General features: G+C 43.0%; 1 protein-coding gene across 1 annotated transcript; it reads right to left on the bottom strand.

The window, feature by feature from the left end:
• Positions 1-8331: 8331 nt before the first annotated feature.
• On the bottom strand, positions 8332-16366 carry PDCL (phosducin like). Its single transcript, XM_019728499.2, has 4 exons — positions 16225-16366; positions 14621-14797; positions 12346-12527; positions 8332-10476 (listed from the first exon to the last, which is right to left on the bottom strand). Exons 2-4 carry the CDS (start codon positions 14790-14792, stop codon positions 9925-9927), a joined length of 906 nt encoding a protein of 301 aa, XP_019584058.2. The 5' UTR covers positions 14793-14797; positions 16225-16366; the 3' UTR covers positions 8332-9924.
• Between the last annotated feature and the right edge of the window lie 3788 nt (positions 16367-20154).

The raw sequence follows: 20154 nt of genomic DNA on the forward strand, positions 1-20154 counted from the left end.
ATCTAAACCAGGAAAGGGGAACCAAGGGCTTTAGAGTCATCAAAGAGGGAGCAATGATGACAGCGGGAGTGAAGGGAGAGCTGAGGACACTCATGGAGGAGTCTGGTAGATTACATTCTTGGCCCAGGTTCACCCATCCCTGAATCCTTGCTCTTGGCCGCGTAACGTGGCCCTCCATTCTTGACTTTGGGTTCAGTCATGCAACTCACTTTGGTCAATAGGGTATTCGGGTGCATGACAAAAAGCTGTGCTATTGGGCTTGTTCTCTCGTGATTCTTTCATTGCCATAAGAAGGACGTGCCCAGCTAGCCCACTGGTCCCAAGAGGAGGATGAGACACGCATGGAGCACAGCTGCTCCAGGCGAGGTGACCCAGGTAAGCCCAGTGCAGAGTAGAGCCCGCAGCTGTCCTACTGACACATGAGTGAAAACAGATGATTCATGTTTTAAGCCACGGAGTTTTGGGGTAATGTATGACCCAGTAATAGCATACTGATAGAGCGCCCATCTATTTCTGATGGGCTGCCTGTCTCCGACGTAGCCTGTCCTGGCCCTTTCAATGCCCTGAGGATTGCTCTCCCAAGGCACACTTGCTTTCATGGCTCTCCCTGTCAGATCTCATAACCAGATCCATATTCTCTTTATAGACAGTCAGGTTCATCTCTTGGTTGCCTTCTTTGGAGACTTTGTAATCCCTCCCCACTCAGATTCAACCTACAGGGGAACATTTTCAGCTCCTCTCTTGTGGGAAGGGAAAGTGCAATTGGCGAAGGCTGGATGGATGAGATGAGCAAAACTAATCACATGACCCTCCGTTTGGCAAGTAGCCAGACCTCACACATACACAGACACCACCACTCCACCCCTTCTTGTCTCCCAGGACCACAGAACAACTGACAGTTGGTAAAATCCTGACCAAGATCATCACCACACACATCATGCAATCAAGTAACCACAGCCCTCAGAAACCACAATGACAAGGTGGGAAGTTCAATGGAGGCCAGATTTGGTGCTGGTGGCTTTGCATTAATTCTCATAAGAATCCTGTGCAGCACACACTATTATCCCCATTTTACAGATGAGGACATTGCAGCTCAGGAAGGTAACTTGCACAAAGCTCCAAACTAGGAAGTGCTGAAATCAGCATTGGAACGGAGATCTGATTCTGGGCTGAAATGAGGAACAGTAATAGGGCCTCCCTTCACCCCTTCTTATTCCAAATCTACTTAGCACCCATCAGAATCACTTCAGGTGTTGATGTAAAATGCATATTCTACCCTCCACCTCATCTAAACCTAACTACTTCCCGAAAGTCTCACCATCTAACCCCATCACCTGGAGAGTTAGGGCTTCAACCTATGAGTTTTGAGGAGACAAATATTCAGTCCACAAGAACCAGCTCCTTTTCTCCATTGGCCCAGGATGCTCAGGAGCCTACAGCATTCAAGGGAAAGGGGCGGGGTCCTCACAACCTTGGAGCCCCTGCTCTGTGCTGCCCCAGCCCCATGTGCCCGTCTGATGGGGTATTCATCACACTCTTTCTCGACTGCTGGTTTCTGTCTCTCTTCCTCTCTCCTCTCCTCCCTCCAACCACCCCCCCAACACACTAGACTAAGAATTTGTTCAGGGTAGAGTGTGTGTCTGATTTCTCTTCTGCCTCCAAATGCCCAGCACAAGGCATGGGCCAGAGTGGACAAGTTAGGAAATGTGTGTTGAAATTAGGAAATGGGGTGGGGAGGAAGAGCTGGCTGGGTTGGAAATGCTTCCAGGCCAACAGACACACATGTGGAAGAACAAGACAATGGCAGGCCTTTGGAGCAGAGGGAGCGCTGCATGGGAAGCAAGTCCACAAACTGGAAAACTGGAATAGCTATCATTTCCTGGTCACCAGCTGTATTAGTCATCTTGAGCAGCCATAGCAAAGTTACACAGACTGGGTGGCTTACACGACAGGAAATAAGTTTTCTCACAGTTCTGAAAGCCAGAAGTCCGAGATCAAGGTGACATCAGGATTGGTTTCTGGTGAGAGCTCTTGTAGATGGCCGTCTTTTCTGTCTTCAGGCGGCCTCTTCTCTGTGCACAAGCAGAGAGAGCAAGCAAGCTGCAGTGTTGCGTCTTCTTATAAGGACACCAATCCCACCTTTACGACCTCCTTTAATCATAATTACCTCCTGAAAGGTACTCTCCTAGTCACATTGGGGGTGTTAAGGAAAAAAATTCAACTGAGTAAATGTAATGATCTAACTGGCTTTCTTAAGCAATTCATTAATTAGGCCGTCCCATCCAGCAAGTAGAAATGTGCTCAGAGGGGTGGCCTGAAATGGAAGGTCTTTATGGGAAGAAGGGTGTGGCAGGGGAGCTATCAGCAAAACAAAAGAAAGCATTGTTTTTAGACCAGGACTTCTTTTTAGGGGGAAGGGAATGGAAGGGTTTTATCATGCAGATTGACTCTTCTTCCTTTGGGGAGGGGGACAGGAATGGAGAGGGCCCACACGACAGATTACCTTACTGCTGCTCAACCGGAAAATTCCAGACTGGTTAAGATTGTATTTCTGGCAGAAGCTGAAACTACAAGTAAATCAGGTGGTAAATCTAGGTTTAGTGTCATGGACGTTAGCACTAGTGACGCCATTTGGGGCCTGTGGTTTACCCTTTCACAGGGGTTAGAGTTTCAGCACATGCCTTTTGGGTGGACACAATTCAGTCCACAACACGAACTGCGGGGCAAGCACCCTGCACCTCTTCCCAGCAGCCTTTCTGGGTGAAGATTATTACAGCCTGTTCACAGCTGACACTGCCAAGCTGTGCTAAGATCCTGACCTCTGATGTCCGAGTTCCTGGGTTGAAGGCCTGACTTCACTATTCCCTGGGTTAGGCAGATTGCTGAACTGTAAAATGAGGATAATGATCTCTCTCCGGGTTCTTATGAGAATTATCTAAGAAAATACCTATCAAGGGCTTAAAGCAATGACCCGTCCCTTAGTCAGTCTCAATACATGTTGGTCACGCTCACTATTTCAGGTTGGGGAACAGAGACAACAGGTCATTGGGGATAAATAATGGGATTGGAATTTGAGCTCCAACACTGTGCTCTTCACCACGAAGCTCGGGACGCTTCACTTGGGATTGCCTTCCTCTTCTCCTCCTGGGCCACTTCTTCCCTCAGCCTTAACTGACCACCAGATGAAAGTTAAGTGTAGGTACGTTGTATTTATCAGATAATATTTGTTTTGTTACTCATTATTTAAAGTGTGTGAATGTAATACTTTCTGGTTCTCTTTTCTGAAAATACAAATTCTCTAAGATGACTCCACCGTAGTGCTCGACACAATCATCCTCAGGTCCCAAATCGACGCTGGTAAGTCACAAAACTATTCATTTCCTCTCCTCTGCTGCCACCATGTGGCCATCTTAAGTTATACGCAGCATTTCCGCAGGCTTTGGCAGGGCCAAGGACTTCAAGTTGAACTTGTGATTTTTCTCAGTGAGCATAGGTAAGGAGTAGACCTCTGATCAAAGATACATAACATTCCTGGAAAAGCAATATAACGGATAGCCTTTGGCCCTATTGTGGTGAACTCCGGCCTTGGGGATTTTCCCCACTTAAGCAGTAAGCTTCACTTATGTCAATTTAGATTGGAATGACAGGACACTGTCCCTGTCCCCAAGGACTTCATAGTCTGAGGTGTAAGCAAACAATTACGATTCTACTTTGGCAACCACACATGCTGAAGATGAGGTTACCCTACCGGAAAGGGAAACAGCGTCATTCAAATCAGCAGGACTTTCACGGCTCACACTTAGGGAAAACGTTCAAGTTTTTATTACAGACAAAATGGTAGCATGAGGACAACAGTCCTCAACTTTTTGAGACGTTCCTATATGTTATGCAAAGTGCGAAGTGCTTTGCCAGTGTTAACTTGTGGACCTGTCACCTGAACTCCTGCCATTTCCACTGTACAGGTGGGGAAACAAAGGCACAGCTAGTACTTGCTAGAGCCAGGCTTTGAGCCCCCAAAACATTTCTTAACCAATGTCACCAGAACCTGCAGTAGCTCGCACATTGATTGGTATGACTGCTTCTTTCTGAAGAGACAAGAAAGACTTATGGATCCAGGGAGGATGTGAGATTTGAACTGAGTTTTGAAGGATAACTAGGGGATAAGCCTCATTTTTTGAACAGTAGACTCAAAGCTTTGTGGAGAATGAGTAAACAGATGACATTTATGGAACGGTTACTATTGTGCCACACGATGTGGAGAACTGTAACTCACTGGATGAATCCTTGTAGCAACCCTGTGAGACAGTTACTATGATTATCCTCATTGGGGAGACCCATGGTCATTCACACAATCAAAAATAAATTCTTCGGCTGGAGGGAATAAAAATAGGAGTGAAACTGCTCTGAGGTTACCTTTCTATATAGTGTCAGCTTTCAAACTAGGTAAATGTTTTACATGTTCAAAAAGTTAGATTAAAACCGATGAATAAAAGCGAACCTGAAAATTGAATCATACAGAAATAAATGAATCTAATTCTATGTCAAACTGATAACGTAACCACACAAGAAAAGTTAATTCAAATGTTTTAACTTAATACTTTATATATCCTTAACACGATACAGTCTAAAAACAAACAAGAAAACAAAACAACTGTAATGAAATCTTGAAATTTTTAGAGTTGTTGTTAGTGGCATAGGCAAAATTATGAAACTACTAAGTATTATATGAAAATAAAAATTAGTAAACATATGGATGTTGGGAATTGTTTGCATTGGAAATATCAATATGAATTCATACTTTTTAAAAATACTTTTTTCCCCAATTCTGTCCAATAAAAGGGCCTACAAGCAATGACATCCTAGTAGCAATGAACACACAGAGCACCTAGATTTTAGTTCTAAACGCCATTCTCCACGAAAGGAACCAGAGCTTCTGGGAAAAGTTAATTCCAAGCCCCAAACAAAGAAGAATCACATAATTCTGCATCTTAGGCCAGAAACAAAGGAAGGGCCCAAAGACTAATAGTTCATCTCAAAAGGATACAGGAATTGGCTTTAAAAGACTACCACTGGCCAAAAGCACCAAAAAAAGAGATGGTAATAAACAATGAATTTATAAAAATCTGTAAGTCCACAGTGATACTGAGAGAGGGAAGCGGGAAGACAGGGTTCTACGTTTCAGAAGATTGCGAGGTAATACACGTGAAAGAAATTACAGAATTAGAAAATCACTAATGTAGTAATCTGCTTCAGGCAAGGATCATCAATAAATACTACAGCTATTAGCTGAAAGGTTTGGGGGGGAAAAGATATTTAGAGTCTCCAAGTATCACATCACAGATTAGGTTGGTGCAAAAGTGATTGCGGTTTAAAAGGTTAACAATAAAGGCAAAAACCGCAATCACTTTTGCACCAACCTAATACTAGTCACAACGAGGACAATAATTTTATAATATGGAGATCTGGCATTTACACCTTAACCAGGATCACCGAACTGACATCAGGTATCCCTGACCTTTGCAGTGAGAACTAGACAACATCACTTCTGGTCACAATACTGTCAAAAATGAGAACACAATTAAAAATGAGAATGGGGGCTTTCCAGAAAACCATTGGCCTCCTGGACTCTTTAAAAAGCCATGGACATGAAAAACAAAAACAAAAGTAAGGCAACTGTTCTAGCTTCAAAGAGACTAAAGCGACAAAATGCAATGTGTGTGAATCTTGATTGGATCCTGGATTTAAAAATAAACTTACTATTTTGGAAACATGTAGGGGAAATTGAACATGGCCTATATTTTGGATATTGTTGAGGTATGGTTAATTTTCTTTGGTGTGATGATGGGGTTGTGGTTATGAGGGAGAGTGACCTTATTCTTAGGGGATGCTGCAAAGTATTTAGCGGCAAAGTCAAGATGTCTGCAACTTACTTTCAAATGGTTCCACAAAAAAACAGGTACAGCAAAAGTAGCAAAATGTTAACTATTGATGAAGCTACGTGAAGGGTATACAGGTGTTAATTGTAATTAACATTCTATTAATTTTCCTGTGCATTTTCAAAATAAAGGTGAATTTTTAAAAATTTGTTGATTCATAAAACTTAAGACCCCGAAGGGTCATAAAAGATCATCTAATTGAACAGTGAAGCTGAATAAGAAAAATACAGCAATATGGTAGTAAAAATTATGAATAAACATTTTTTCTAAACTGTGAAAAAAAATAATCTAATTCAACCCTTCATTTTACAAGTGGGGAAACTGAGGCCCAGGGAGACTTGTCCAAGAGCTCACAGCTGGCTACCAAGAGCTAGAGTTCATGGTCACTGTTCTCCCCATCACTGCCACCTGTAGCAGGATGTGGGTGGCAGTGTGGTTGGGGTACATAGAGGGACTTTGGGTGGAAGGTCTTGGAGTCATGGCAGGAAGGGGTGGGACCCCTCAGCAGAGACAGCTGTGGGGTCGAGGGGAGAGGATCTGACGTGAAACACAGGCAGGCCCAGGAGACCCAGGGCTCTACCCAGCTCAACTTTTTCCTCTTCTTAAAATTCTCTCCCTTGTTTTCTTCCTCCAACCTATTTCCACTACCTTTTTTTTCCCTTCCTTTTTTAACATATCTCTTCATCGTATTGTCAATCATTTTGCTTCCTCCACCAAGCACATGGCATCATGGAAATACAAATTTTGGAACTAGACAGACCTGCTTTCAAATCCTGGCCCTGCCCACTGGCTCTACAACTTGGAATAGTCACTTAACCCTGCGAAGTCTTAGTTTCTTCATCTTTGAAGTTACTGCTTTCTACTTTGAGAGAATGTGGCATTCAATGAACCAGTACGTTCATTAAATTTTTATTGATTCCTTACCAAGTACCCGCACAGTTGTGGGCACTGGCGACAATAAACACAGGTAGTACTTACTTGAAGGCTGACTATGTTCTAAGGATTAATATAAAGACTCATGTGACTCATCCCCATTTCACAGATGAGGAAACTGAGGCATGGGGGGAACCAGCATCTTGCCCACAAAGCTAGTACTGGCAGCCAATTCCCAGAGCAAACACAGGTTATGCGACACACAGGGAGGAAAACACTCCATGCCTTAATATGGCTTTCATTCCAGAAAGTGAAATCTGGAAAACTACTGGGACAAATATTGTTTCTCTTTCCTTCCCCCAATTCCATGACTAAGAGGAAGAGAACTGAGCACTCTCCTTTTTTAACTCCTTCCCTCCCTTACTCTATAAAGAAAAAGGAAACCAACAGAAGTGAACCTGTCACTCACCTTAATCCATAGGATTCTCAAACTTTAATCTGGAGGATTTGTAAAAAGTGGCCCAGAACTTCTGCTGCAGTAGGTCCAGGGTATGGCCTGAGGTGTTTCTTACAAGCTCCCAGTGAAGCTGATGAACCACCCATGAAACAGGTATTGTTCCGATTGCAAAAGTGAGGAAACTGGGCCTCAGGAAGACCAGGTGCCTCACCTGAAGCTACACCACTAGTGACAGACAGGATTTGAACCGTGGTCTGACTCCAAAGTCTGTGCTGTTTGTACTACACATGCATTAGAGACTTAATACTAGGATTTCCCCATTCCGTGTCTGTTCACTTTACTCTAGAATTATTTTTTTTTTAAAGATTTTATTGGGGTTTTATTGGGGAAGGGGAACAGGATTTTATTGGGGAACAGTGTGTATTTCCAGGACTTTTTTTTATTGGGGAACAGTGGTGTGTTTTTCCCAGGACTCTCATCAGCTCCATCCAAGTCAAGCTGTCCTTTCACTCTTACTTGTGGAGGGTGCAGCTCAGCTCCAGACAGAGTCGCCATTATTAGTTGCAGGAGGCGCAGCCCAGAATCCATTGCGGGAGTCGAACTGGCAACCCTGTGGTTGACAGCACACGCTCCAACCAACCAAGCCATCTGGCCACCCAGGAGCTGAGCAGCCGCTCATTGACTTCATTCTAGTTGTAGAGGGCACACCTCGCTGACCCATGTGGGAATCGAACCAGCAGCCCTGTGGCCCAGAGCCCGCGCTCTAACCAACTGAGCCACCTGTCTGCCCTAGAATTTCCATTCTTAAAAAGCAAAGTCAAGGTTTTGTAACAGCATAATATATTTTCATTTCCAATGAGGAAAGATGGCTTATAGAAGCTATTTTGAAATGTTCCTGTCTATTACCCAAAGATTCCTCTCCTAGAAATCCATACTAAGAGAACCAAAAAAAATATGGCCCAAAGTACAGTTGCTATGTGTTTTAGGAAAAAGCGGGGACTCTAACCAATATTAACGGACTGGTTAAATAAATCATGGTATATCTAAATGATGAAATATTGTACAGCCATTAAAAATTATTTATTTAAAAATTTTATAACATGTCAAAGTCTTTATGATATATTAAATAAAAGAGACACGTAACTAAAGTAATAAGCTCTGAATGTAATTAAAAATATTGAAAAAAGAGTAAAAGGAAATAAAATAGAACATTGACAATGGTTGTCTCTGCCTCTAATAATTTTCTGTACTTTCCACACTTTTACAATGAGCTTTTTTAATCAGAAAAACCACGCACTTTCTTTTTCTTGATTAATTACAACAGATATTCTCAAGACCTTTTTATAGTTAGTCAATTCCTAAGTAGTCAGGAAAAGTAAAACTGTGGATTTTAAAGCTAATATTTAATTCCTGATTACATTTTCCTTTACACTAAAATGTACATTTTTTTAAAATAAAAAAAACAAGAGGAAAAAAGCAAATAATCACTATAAATACACAGAAAATACTAGAAAGATACTTCTAAAAATGATAATGGGGATTGTTTTTGGTTGGTAGAATTATAAGGCTTTTCAAATCACTTTTTATCTTAATAATTTTTCTTACATTTTCTATAATGAACATCTATTACTTCTGCAATAAAAAGTCTGTGCTGTTTTACTTTTTAAGAGACAACTGCCAAGCAATTACAGCACACCTGTACAATGGAATATCAATAGCCATTTAAAAAATGTTGTAGAAGAGTATTTCATAACATGGAAAAAAGCTTGCTCTGTTGGTTGACCATACTATAGAACAGTATGCTCAGAATGATCCCATTGTTTTATTTAACAACAAACAAATCGTCTACGTCTACAAAGAAAACACTTTGGAAAGAGTCTTTTTAAAAAGCTACATTACACACAAAAATACCTTGTTAAATAAAAGAGAGACAGAGAAAGAGATGAGAACCATGTTATTGAATGAGCCTCCTCTAGAAAGGCTTTCCAGCTCCAGCCAGCTCAAACTGGTCTTCCAGCATCAATGGAGCAGCCAGCATCAATCCTTCCTCCTACTCTAGACTCAATAATGCTTGAGAGGGACACGGTCTCCAGCAGCAGAGGTCACCCTTCTTGATGGGGCAAACACACATCATCTGGAATCTTAAAACAAGACCCCGACAGAGAACCGGGTCTAGGGGGAAAAACTTAACTTCCTTCTTGAACTATGGATCTGATTACAAGTAAATATAATTTACAATCATTTGATGAAGGAAATGCACTATTTATGTTGCAAATAACAAACTAACCATGGAATTATACTCCCAGACCTGGCAGAGGCCTCTGAGCTCATCTGAAGACAATTTCCAGGACACTGTCTTTAGGATGCCATGTAAATATTGACTGGAAACAACAACAACAATGTCAAGCTGGAGAATTTTAAGTAAACCGTTCAAAAGCTTAGCTTCCTGTTTATACAACTTTAAGTCACTTTATTGCTAACCACAAGGTGATTCAGCATTCTGATTTAATCTGAGCATTTCTTGAGTCTACATATAATAAAAGGGACTACAAAGAACAGCTGCAAAGCCAGCAGACACAGGAAGGAACAAAAATAAACACACAAGACATGTGCCTTCCAGCCCAAACAATGAGAAATCCATGCCAGGAGATTATCAGTTCAATCTATTTCCAAATCGCTATCCTCACTGTGACAGGTGGCAGCGTTACGCACAGACGTCAGCACCAAGACTTCCTTTTCTGGGAGCAATCCAAATTCCTGCAGAAAAGCTTCAAGGTCCACGGCAAAGAAATCTTCCCCTAGCTGGTCAGTGACTCGAACAAAATTGCCAATCAATTCGCCCCCCTTGTAGATAAGCAGGGCAGGAAGGGCATTGCTGGTGAACCGACTGCTGGCCCCGATAACTGAGCTCTTCACCTGGCAGAACTTGACAGCTGGGTACTCTGCAGCAAGGCAGACCATGCAACCATGCATGGCGTCGGTCCCCGGGATGCCGTCCTCATAGATATGGACCATGATGAGGGTGCTTTTCTGTTCTTTATCAATCATGTCCAAAAACCCTTCTCCACTGGGGATCTCAAAAACTTGCCTGAATTGGGGCCCCTTGTGAAGCTGCTGCCGCATCTCTTCCATTCTCTGCTTCCGGTACTGCTGCAGAAACGCTTCATCGTCTTGGTCCTCATTCACCATGGCAAACTCCTTCAGAGTCATCTGAAGGAGGACCAGCAAGTGAGCATTAGAAACACAAACGGGACATTTGTGATAACAGCTGACGTGTGCCGCATGCTTACGACACAGGTGGCATGCCCCATGAAGCGCTCTGTATGCACTGTATCTCACCGATTCTTATGCGAAGCCCATCAGGAAGGAATCTGTATTAACCCCACTTTATAAATGAGGTTCCAAGACTTGAGATTATTTGCACAAGTTGACAGGGTAACAAGCGTTAAGACTAGGATTCCAATCCAATTTTTAAAAAACCCAGGCTTTTAACTGCTTTATCAATGTTGCTTCTTAATCCAAATAGGCAGCCCCGGATAATACCACTTCCTGAGCTTTTCTCTTTTTGTCGCTCTTGACAATGGATGAATCCTTTTATCCACTCTTTTGTTTTTGTTGAAAAGACCACTTCAAAGATGACATTGCGCATCCCACACACACACAACACACAGTCACACATGCTGAAATGGATTCTGCTTTTATAACAGCAGCTTGAGTGTACCAACTAAGCTGTAACCTGCTTGCCACTTACCATTAGTGTATCAAATATTTCATGTTTCCAAATATTGTTTATAAAATTATACATTATGTGCATGTTTTGATTAACCACCCCTATTTCTAGCACTCGGGCAGTTTCTAGTTCTCTTCTACTGCAGACAACTCAGCACAGTGACAGGGAGAGCCTCTGTCTGTCAAGGCTGCCTCATAGGATCACGGGACGTGTTGCTTCATCTGGTCTCTCACCTCAACATAAGGAAGCTGTGAGCAGTGTGCACACTTCCCTGCAGCCAGCTTAAGTTACAAAAGCATCTTCTTAGTGCAGCAAGACAGCCCTGCTCCTGCAAAAGCCTAGCTCTGCCTAGCCTGGCACAGACTAAGAGGGTGGAGGGTGGGGTCCACACTGGATCAGAACAGACGTTACTGCGTCACAGTCAGCACCACTCTGAATTCACTGTTTTATGTGTCATTCCCAATCTGCACCCCAGGTCAGAGCTTTCTACTCTACTTGAGCCCACCCAAGTGGCTCTTTCTAATCTGTTACAATCTTTGTTTGAGGCTAATGCCCTGAAATCCTCCTCCTGGTCCAGGTGAATGGCTCCTCTCTTAATCCTCTTATCTGCTCCCTGATACCAGCTGGTACTTCCAGCTTTGGGCCATATCCGAAGGATCTCAGGCACTCCTAGACATTCACCCGGGGTCATAGGGCGTGGGGGAAAATAGTGGGTTCTTTTGGTACTGGGAAGAGAGGCAGGAACTTAGTTCCATGCATCTTCCAGTGTCTGCCTGCCTCTATTATATCACCTCATTACAATAAATTCTCATAAAATAGGCTTCCAGTGAAACAGCAACATCGTGGAAAGAGCAGGAAACTCTGGGTTAGAATCCCAGTTTCTATTTGCTTTTACTAGGTGCATGACCTTGAGTAAGTCTCCTCCCATTGCTAAGTACTGGTTTCATCATCTATGAAATGGAAATAATACCACCAACCTCAGAGGGTTATTTCTAGCCCAAGGTAAGAGCTCAATAAAGGACAGGAAACACACATTTACTGAGCACTTTCCACGGGCCAGGCACTGTAATGGGCACTGGACCCACCCTGTGAGGTAGGCATACTGACCTCATGTCATCAATGAAAAGCCAGATTCAGAACGGAAGAGACGTTCCCCGCCCCGTGGTCACTGGTGGCAGAGCTGAGATTCAAACCCAGGTGTGTTTGAGTGATGACATGACTCGATACTTTCCCCAGCATTGCACAGCTTCTTGGGAGGCCAAATCAAACTTCCTACACCTCCTGAAAGACTAACCCCCAGTTCCGGCAGCCAGGGTAGCTTCTGAGCAAAGCCCGATGCTGCAAATTACCTTCCCACTGATCTTCTCCTGGAGGTCCCTCTGCTTCCGTTGCTCCTCCTCTTCGTCCAGATGGGACCTGCAGGTCATTGACAGCTTCTTAATCAGCCTTTCCACCTCCCGGCACTGCTCCTCCCTTTGCTCTGTCTCCAACTGTTTGAAGTGGCGCCAGTCATTGATCACACCTTTTGGACCTGAGTTGGGGGTGAACGTGGAGGTGACCAAGAAGGATGAGCAAGGAGTGATGGACCAGCTACATCTGTCTAAAGCTTGCTCCACTGACCACAGTGACGCTCACACAGGGCAGAGTGGTGGACATACAAGGAAGTCCACCGCATCACGGCGTGATATAACTAAAGGGCCAAACTAAGGTCCAATGTTAGCAGGTGTGTTAAATAATGATTCATCTACTCAAAAGAAAGGAAAGCAACTCTTAGAAAGAACGAGGTAGCTATGTTTCCTGCCATGAAAGATGTTCAAATACACTAGGTCAAGGGAAAAAACAAAGCAAAATGCAGAATAGTATCATACTATGATCCTCTGATTTTTAGAAAAAGAACTGTTATGCAGATGTATACATATTTATGGATATTTATATACATGCATGTACATTTGTATGTGTATAGAAAAAGGGCTGGAAGGATGCATAAGCCGTTAACAGTGGTTGTCTCTAAGTAGCAGGATCTGAGGGGATTGGTGAGAGAGAACTTTTTTCTTCCTACGTTTCCGTATGATCTGAATCTTTACAACATTATGGCAGGTTGTTCTGTTACTCAAACTACCCCACACCTCCCTGCCCCAGGCTATATATCCCTGCCCTTTGCCATGTGACTTATAGTACTGCCTGGGGGATAAGTACATATAGCCTTAACCCAATGACGTTGGGTTTCGCCATGTGACTTTCTTTGGCCAATGGACTGTGAGCTAAACATTCATGAGCCATTACATGTCTCCAGCAGGCCTCTCTTGCTCCCTACAGTCGGTCACGAAAATGACATTTCTGCCAGCCTAGTTCCTAGAGAGGATATATGCAGCAGAAACAGAGCTCCCGCTGACCTCCACAGGCAGCATGTAACATGACTGAGTAAGCCTTTGTTGTCACAAGCCACTGTGATCTGGACGTCTTCTGTTACCACAGAAAAACCTAATAAAAATCTACGTGAAGAAAACTTTAAAATCCTGGAGTAAAGGCCTTTTAAGTAAGAAACACTAAGAAAGTCCTGAATAAATGCAAAGGCAAAACCATATTCCTGATTAGGAAGACCCAACATCACACAAGGGTGCCAATTACCCCTAGATTAACCTATATATGTAATGCATTCCCAATGAAAATACATGATTATGCATACGTGTGTATACTCCTAAAACTGCTTTGGAAAAATAAGGAAAAGTTAGGGAAATAATGACATAGAAGAATACTGAGTGGAGACTAGCCCTACCAGATACTAAAACATGTTATAACACAATTATTAAAAACAGTGTGATACACGACAGTAAAAGACAAATCAATGGATGAATACATATTTAAGTGTAAAAAATGTAAAATCGTAAAAATACTAACAAAAAGCATGGGAGAATTTTTTATAATCCTGGAGTAAAGGCCTTTTAAGTAAGAAACAAAATTAAGAAACTATAAAATAATGCTTTTAAGTACATGAAAATAAAAATTTTTGCCAGGAAAAGAACATAAAGTCAAAAAACACACAACAAATGGGTAGAAATATTTACAACTCATGCCACAGATTAATTTCCTTAATATACAGCTCCCTAAGAAGAAAAAGACCAATGATCAATTTAAAAATAAGCAAAGGATATGAAAATATCTCTTAAAGTTATGAAAAGAGGCTCAACATCACTCTTAGAGAGAAAATAAAAGTACCATGAGTTACCATTTGTCATCCACTGGGATGGCAAATACAAAAAGTGTGATAACACAGGAGGAGGGCAAATGTATTGAGAAATATTGTATTGCTCGTTAAACTATAAAAGAGTACCATCTCAACTTGATAGCAATTTGGAATTACTAAAACGTAAATATCCCATTTCTAGGAATTTATACTACTAACATACCTAGGATTTACGGGATACCAAACAACTTCTAATTTGAGAAGCTGGATTCAAAGCCAGGCCAGTCTGTGTTCCTTACCACGCTGCTGTGCACACCTGTTTGTATTGTGCAGTGAAGGGACAGCACTAGCTTATCTTTGGAAGTGATCAGACTTCTGAGTGATACATATTTAATGGACCTTTCTTCGACCTGTTCCCAGAGCTCAGGGATTTCCAGTACCTGTGTTAACTGAGATGCCTTCGCCTGCCAACTCAGCGTCTGCAGGCATCGAACTGCCGGCCAGGGCACCCCTGCTGCTGTCCTTGTCCTCGTGGCCGCTGTCCTCATCGTCACTGCTGCTGTAATAGTACTGCAGCTTCTCCCCCAGCAACTTATCATCCAGGGTCGTCATGGTGCCTGGGGGAGGGCAACATGTCAGGCTATTTGCTCGCTTGAACCAGACAGACTTGAATCTGAAGAGTAGGAGTTCACTTGAGCTGAGATCCTACTATTTACAGGACCCTCAAAGTGATTTTTTTCATAAGTAGGATCTCAACACATCCATACCATGACCCTGTGTGATAAGTTAATCACGCTCCTTTTGTAGACGATAAAACGGAAAGTCCGATAACAGAAGTTTCTTTGCCAAACTTTACAGCAAATGGTGGAGCTGGGGTCAGACCCCAGGGATGCCTGACTACCAAAGAGGGGTGTCAGTCACTGTCTTGTGAATAAAAGACACTGTCCTAGTGCGGAGGCTTGGAGGAATCTACTTAGTGACTGGAGGTTTTATCGACACAGACATTTTGGTTTTCCTATCAACTAAGACTGCTGAGTAATTGAAAAATTGGGTAAGGATCCTCAGGAAAAACTCCAAAAAGCATCATCAAGAGGATGATGCTGAGGTCACTAAGTCAATCACACGTGTCTTTTGCCTTCAACTCAGTCGGCACACTGAGGGTTTGGATGGATGGTTCTGAAAACCCTACCAACGTTGCTTAAAAGAAGGGCTCATGACAAGATTTTACTCATTTCCAAGAGTTTAAAGGACAACGGTTAGAGCCAAGATTCTGCATCAGAAGGCGTCTGGGGTATTTAGGGAGAAAGGCACCGCTTAGCCCCTCGCAGACCTGCTCGGGGATCCAGCAGGGAGGGTGAACTCCAGCACTCTTTCCACTATGCCTAGCGATACTGTGCTTCCCTCCGTAAGGACTTACCACTGGGCCTACACTCAGTTACCAAGGGACTCTCCCACGGGGTGGGGAGCTCTAGAAAGCAGGGAACTGCAATGCCCAGCGACAAGCCTCTGAACAATTTGCTAAGCCATATGGAGAGAGCCTGGATCGGTGGAGGAATGTGGGGACCCCACAGTCAGGTAGGGAGAGGGGTGCACAGGAGGCAGGGTTAAGTGAGAGAAAGGAGTAGGTCCCAGAAGGAGTAGCTGAAACAAACTTAAAGAGGCGTGGAAGGGCCAAAGCGGTGCACAGTGGGCAGAGAGCGACCGGGTCGGGGGTCGGGGGTGAGAGCAGGGCCAGCCGAGGGGCTCCCGGGGAGGCGGGGCCAGCAGAGGGGTTAGAGGAGAAAACCAGGCCGCTGAAGGCAGCGCAGCGAGGGCGGGGTCAGCAGAAGGGTTTGTGGGGGAGCTGGGGCCGCTGAGGAGGGAGGGGCCAGAGGAAGGACGGCAGAGGGGTGCGAGGAAGCTTTGGGGGGAGCCCAAGGAAGGTGGAGCCAGGGAGGAGGCGGGGCAGGGGAATCGCGGAGGCAACAAGCGTCGAAGGGGCGCGCGGACAAAGCAGTCTCGCCCACCACCCGTATTCCATGCCCGCCGCTTCCTGCCGACTGACCTCAGTGCAGTTACCCAGCTTAGCTCGGTCCGGACCCTTCGGGCGGGCAGCTCCGGGTACTTCGGAGGAAAGAGAGCGCTCGGTGGGAGGAAGAGAAGAGGGTCAGCGCCTCGACCACTAAGAGAAAAGCCGCTGAAGTCCCGACTGCGCGGACCAATGAGACGGCCTTCCTGCGTCAGGGCCGACAGACGCTATCCAATTAGAATAAGCCTACCCACGTGACCAAGGGAGGGGCTATGGGTCCCATTTTGGGACAAAATACATCAAAGTAATACGCTCCTATTTGCTTTCTTTTTATCTAAACGAAAAGTTACACTGTATATGCACAGCTTTGAGCAATAAGAAAAAACTATTTAGTTACTTTTGAAGTTTCCGAAATCATCCCACTTTTTTTTAATTGGCTTTTAATTACATTACGTTCTATTAAGACAGAATAAAAGACATTAAGTAGTTGGCCCAGGAGCATACAACCCTTGGATTAAAATTAGGAAAAGCCAGGTCCATAAGTAAACGCAATGTGAAATACTGGATTGGACCCTAGAACAGAAAAAGAACATGAATGGGACAACTGATGAAATTTGTGTAAGGCCTATTAATTAATAACATTGTATCAATAGTCTTGATAATTGTATGACAGTTATGTTAAACTTTGGGGATTTGGGGTAAAGAGTATAGGGGAACTCTATACTATTTTTGCAACTTTTTTGAAACCTAAAATGATTTCAAATTCTGAGTCCGTATTGAAGTGTTCAATATACAACCAGGAAGTAACTCATAGAAAGCTTATTGTAAATTGAATCATTAAAAATATACTAAAACAATATACACTGTTTGATACAGCGTTCTTAATTTAAGGGAGCGATTCTTAATTTGTGGTTCTATGGCCACCTGCAATTAATTATCTTCAAATTTGTACATGTGCATACTTTTCAGAGAATTTGTTTAGGCTATCCAGAGTTGGAAGTTCTCTCCCCTCCCAATCCCCCAAGACACACACCCTCCATTTCCCCAAATTTAAGAAAGATTCGTGAAAGAGATTCTATGGTGACTTACTGTATTTTCGATTGCGTGAACAGCTGACATGAATATGTTGTGATCTGCTTTAAGAGACAAGCCAGCACCCGGCAACAGTGCCTCTGTATAGGAGATTCCCCATAAATATGTGTTAAGTAAATACTAGATGAATGGGGTCTTCTGCAGCAGGGGTCTTCTTCATCCATGGGGGTTTCTTGTCCTTCCAAATTCACTTTAAGGCTGCAATCTGGGGAGGTGGGGGGCGCGGAGAGTACTCGATACTCTCTCAGTACTCTCTCAGTGCTGCCTAACAATCCTAGTTTCTCCCACTCTCTAAGACAGGGGTGTCCAAACTTTTTTCAACGTTTTTAACCAAGGGCCATATGCGGTAAAATACACAAACAGCCGGGCCACTCACTGGAGGTGAAGTACGTATTGCCTCACCTGGTTTATTTAAGTAAACTAAATGTATTTTTGGAATTTGCTGCGGACCAATTAACAATGGATACCCCTGCTTTAAGAGAAGCAATTCACATCTTTTTTCAGATCTTCAATTCCTCTCTTTTTCAGATCTTCCCTCCCCTCTCCTGGCTCAGCTTATGATTTTGATTCCTATTTCACCTGAAAAATAGAAGTAATCAAAAGAGACATGCACTTGAGTCACCCTCAAAATGTACCAACAACCCCCTGATCTATCAGTACCTATTAAATGAATCCTCAGTGCAGTGAATCCCACTTCTCCAGCCTAGGAGAGGACTCTGCTCGTGTAATTACCTCCTCTCTCTCCTGCTTATTCAGGCCTACTTTCTACAGTATACTAATGTTTTCCTGGTTCTCACCTCTAAAAATATCCTCTCAGATACCATCGAAGTCACATGCAGATTCCTGACCTACAGAAAGTGTAAGGTAATTAATTTTGTTGTGTTAAGCCACTAAGTTTTATTATGTGACAATAGATAGCTAATACGAGAAATTATTTCAATTTCCATCTCATCTTGTATCTGTTTTGGTTAGCTGTATTTTTAAGGAATTCCTTCATTTCTAAGTTAAGACTTTATAGTTTACTTTATTCATTTCCTTCAGAGATAGACCAAGTGTGCCAATTTATTTGCTCAAAAACTACTTCAGAAACAAAAGAATATGTCCACACAAAATCATGTATACAGATGTTCATAGCAGCTTTATTTGTAATAGCCAAAAATTTGAAACAATCCAAATGCTCTTCGATGGGTGAATGTGTAAACAAAATGTGGTACATCCATACCATAGTAATACTACTCAGTATATAAGGAGGAACAAACTATTAATATATGCAACAATTTGAATGGATCTCAAGGGAATTATGCTGAGTGAAAAAAGCCCATCTCAAAAGGTTACATTGTGTATAATTTCATTTATATAACATTCTCAAAATGACAAATACTAGATATGGAGAACAAGTCAGCGGTTGCCAGGGGTTAAGGATGGGAGAACAGGGTGAAGGGGGGAAATGTATGTGACCATAAAGGGGTGGTAGCACAAGGAATCACGAAGGTGGAACAATTGTTACCTTTTTATTTCAGTTCTGACAGTAGTGGTGGTTCCACAAATCTACTTGTGATGTAATTGCATAGAAACACACACGAGTGCATGTGAAGCCAGTGAAATCTGAATAAAGTCTGTAGAATGTCAATTTCTTGGTCCTGACATTATAATTATGTAAGAAGCTACCATCAGGGAAGTTGCATGAAGGGTACATCAGTCCTCATTGTATTATTTTTGCAGCTTTCTGTGAATGTATGATTATTTCAGAATATAAAGTTAAAAAATACTTCAGTTGATCTTATCCAGTCCCTTGGGTTAATTATCTATTGTAAATAACACCTCCCCTCATTACCCTCCATCCAATTCTGAGGTTGACTTTTGAGTAAAGACCTGAAGAAGGTGAGAGTTCTAGTCCTGAAGATATCCAATGGAGGTGGGGGAAGCCTTCTATCCTTAAAGAACAGCTGTGTGAGGGCCCTAGGAGGGTAGCATGTCTCGCATGGAGATCAACAAAGTGACCAGTGTGGCTGGAGCACAGTGAGCCAAGTAGAAAAGACAAGACTAGCTTTCACTCAGTGACACGAGAAGCATTTGGGGGTTGGAGCACAGGAATGAAATGATCACTTCGTGTTTTAACGGAATCACTCTAGCTGCTGTGGTGAGGCTAAACTGAGGGAGGCAAGGGCAGTAGCAGGGAGAACAGGAGATTATCACAATTCGGGTGAGAGAATTATGCCTTGAACCTGGGTGGTGAGAAGTGAAATTCTGAATATATTTTGAAGGTAGAACCGACAGAGTAGGGTTGGGTGACAGAAGTCAAGGGGGAAGTAACTGAAATGGGCAAGGCTGGTGGTGCAGTTTGGGGAGTGGGGGAACACCAGAAACTCAGATTTGGACATGTTAAGTTTGAGATGTTTATTTGAGATCCCAGTGGAGATGTTCAATTGGCTGCCCTGCCTAACACTGTCTACAGTGCTGAGTTACCACTTCCACCTAACAAAATCTCAGCATCTGCTTGCATTATGCTCATCCTGGTTGTACTAACCTTCACGATTTAATCTAAATTCACCTTTTATTTACTTCTTGTCTGTCCCTCCAAGTTTCCTGAAGTTGGGGACTAGGTCACTTCTGTATCCTTAATGCATATTGCCTAATACATAGATTCTCAAAAAATATTTGTTGAATGAGTCTCTGAATATTATACGGACCTGAACATCTGACGATGGATGCTTTTAATGCATCTGGGCAAAGATAGGCCCCAAACCCATTTACATTCCTAGTGGCAGTCGTTCCCAAACTTTTCTGCACATTGGACGCATCTGGGGAGCTTCAAAAGTACTGATGCCTTGGACCCACCCCTAGAGATTGTGATTTAATCGGTTTAGGGTGGGA

The sequence above is a fragment of the Rhinolophus sinicus genome, linkage group LG04 (genome assembly GCF_036562045.2).
Source record: "Rhinolophus sinicus isolate RSC01 linkage group LG04, ASM3656204v1, whole genome shotgun sequence".
NCBI classification, from domain to species: domain Eukaryota; kingdom Metazoa; phylum Chordata; class Mammalia; order Chiroptera; family Rhinolophidae; genus Rhinolophus; species Rhinolophus sinicus.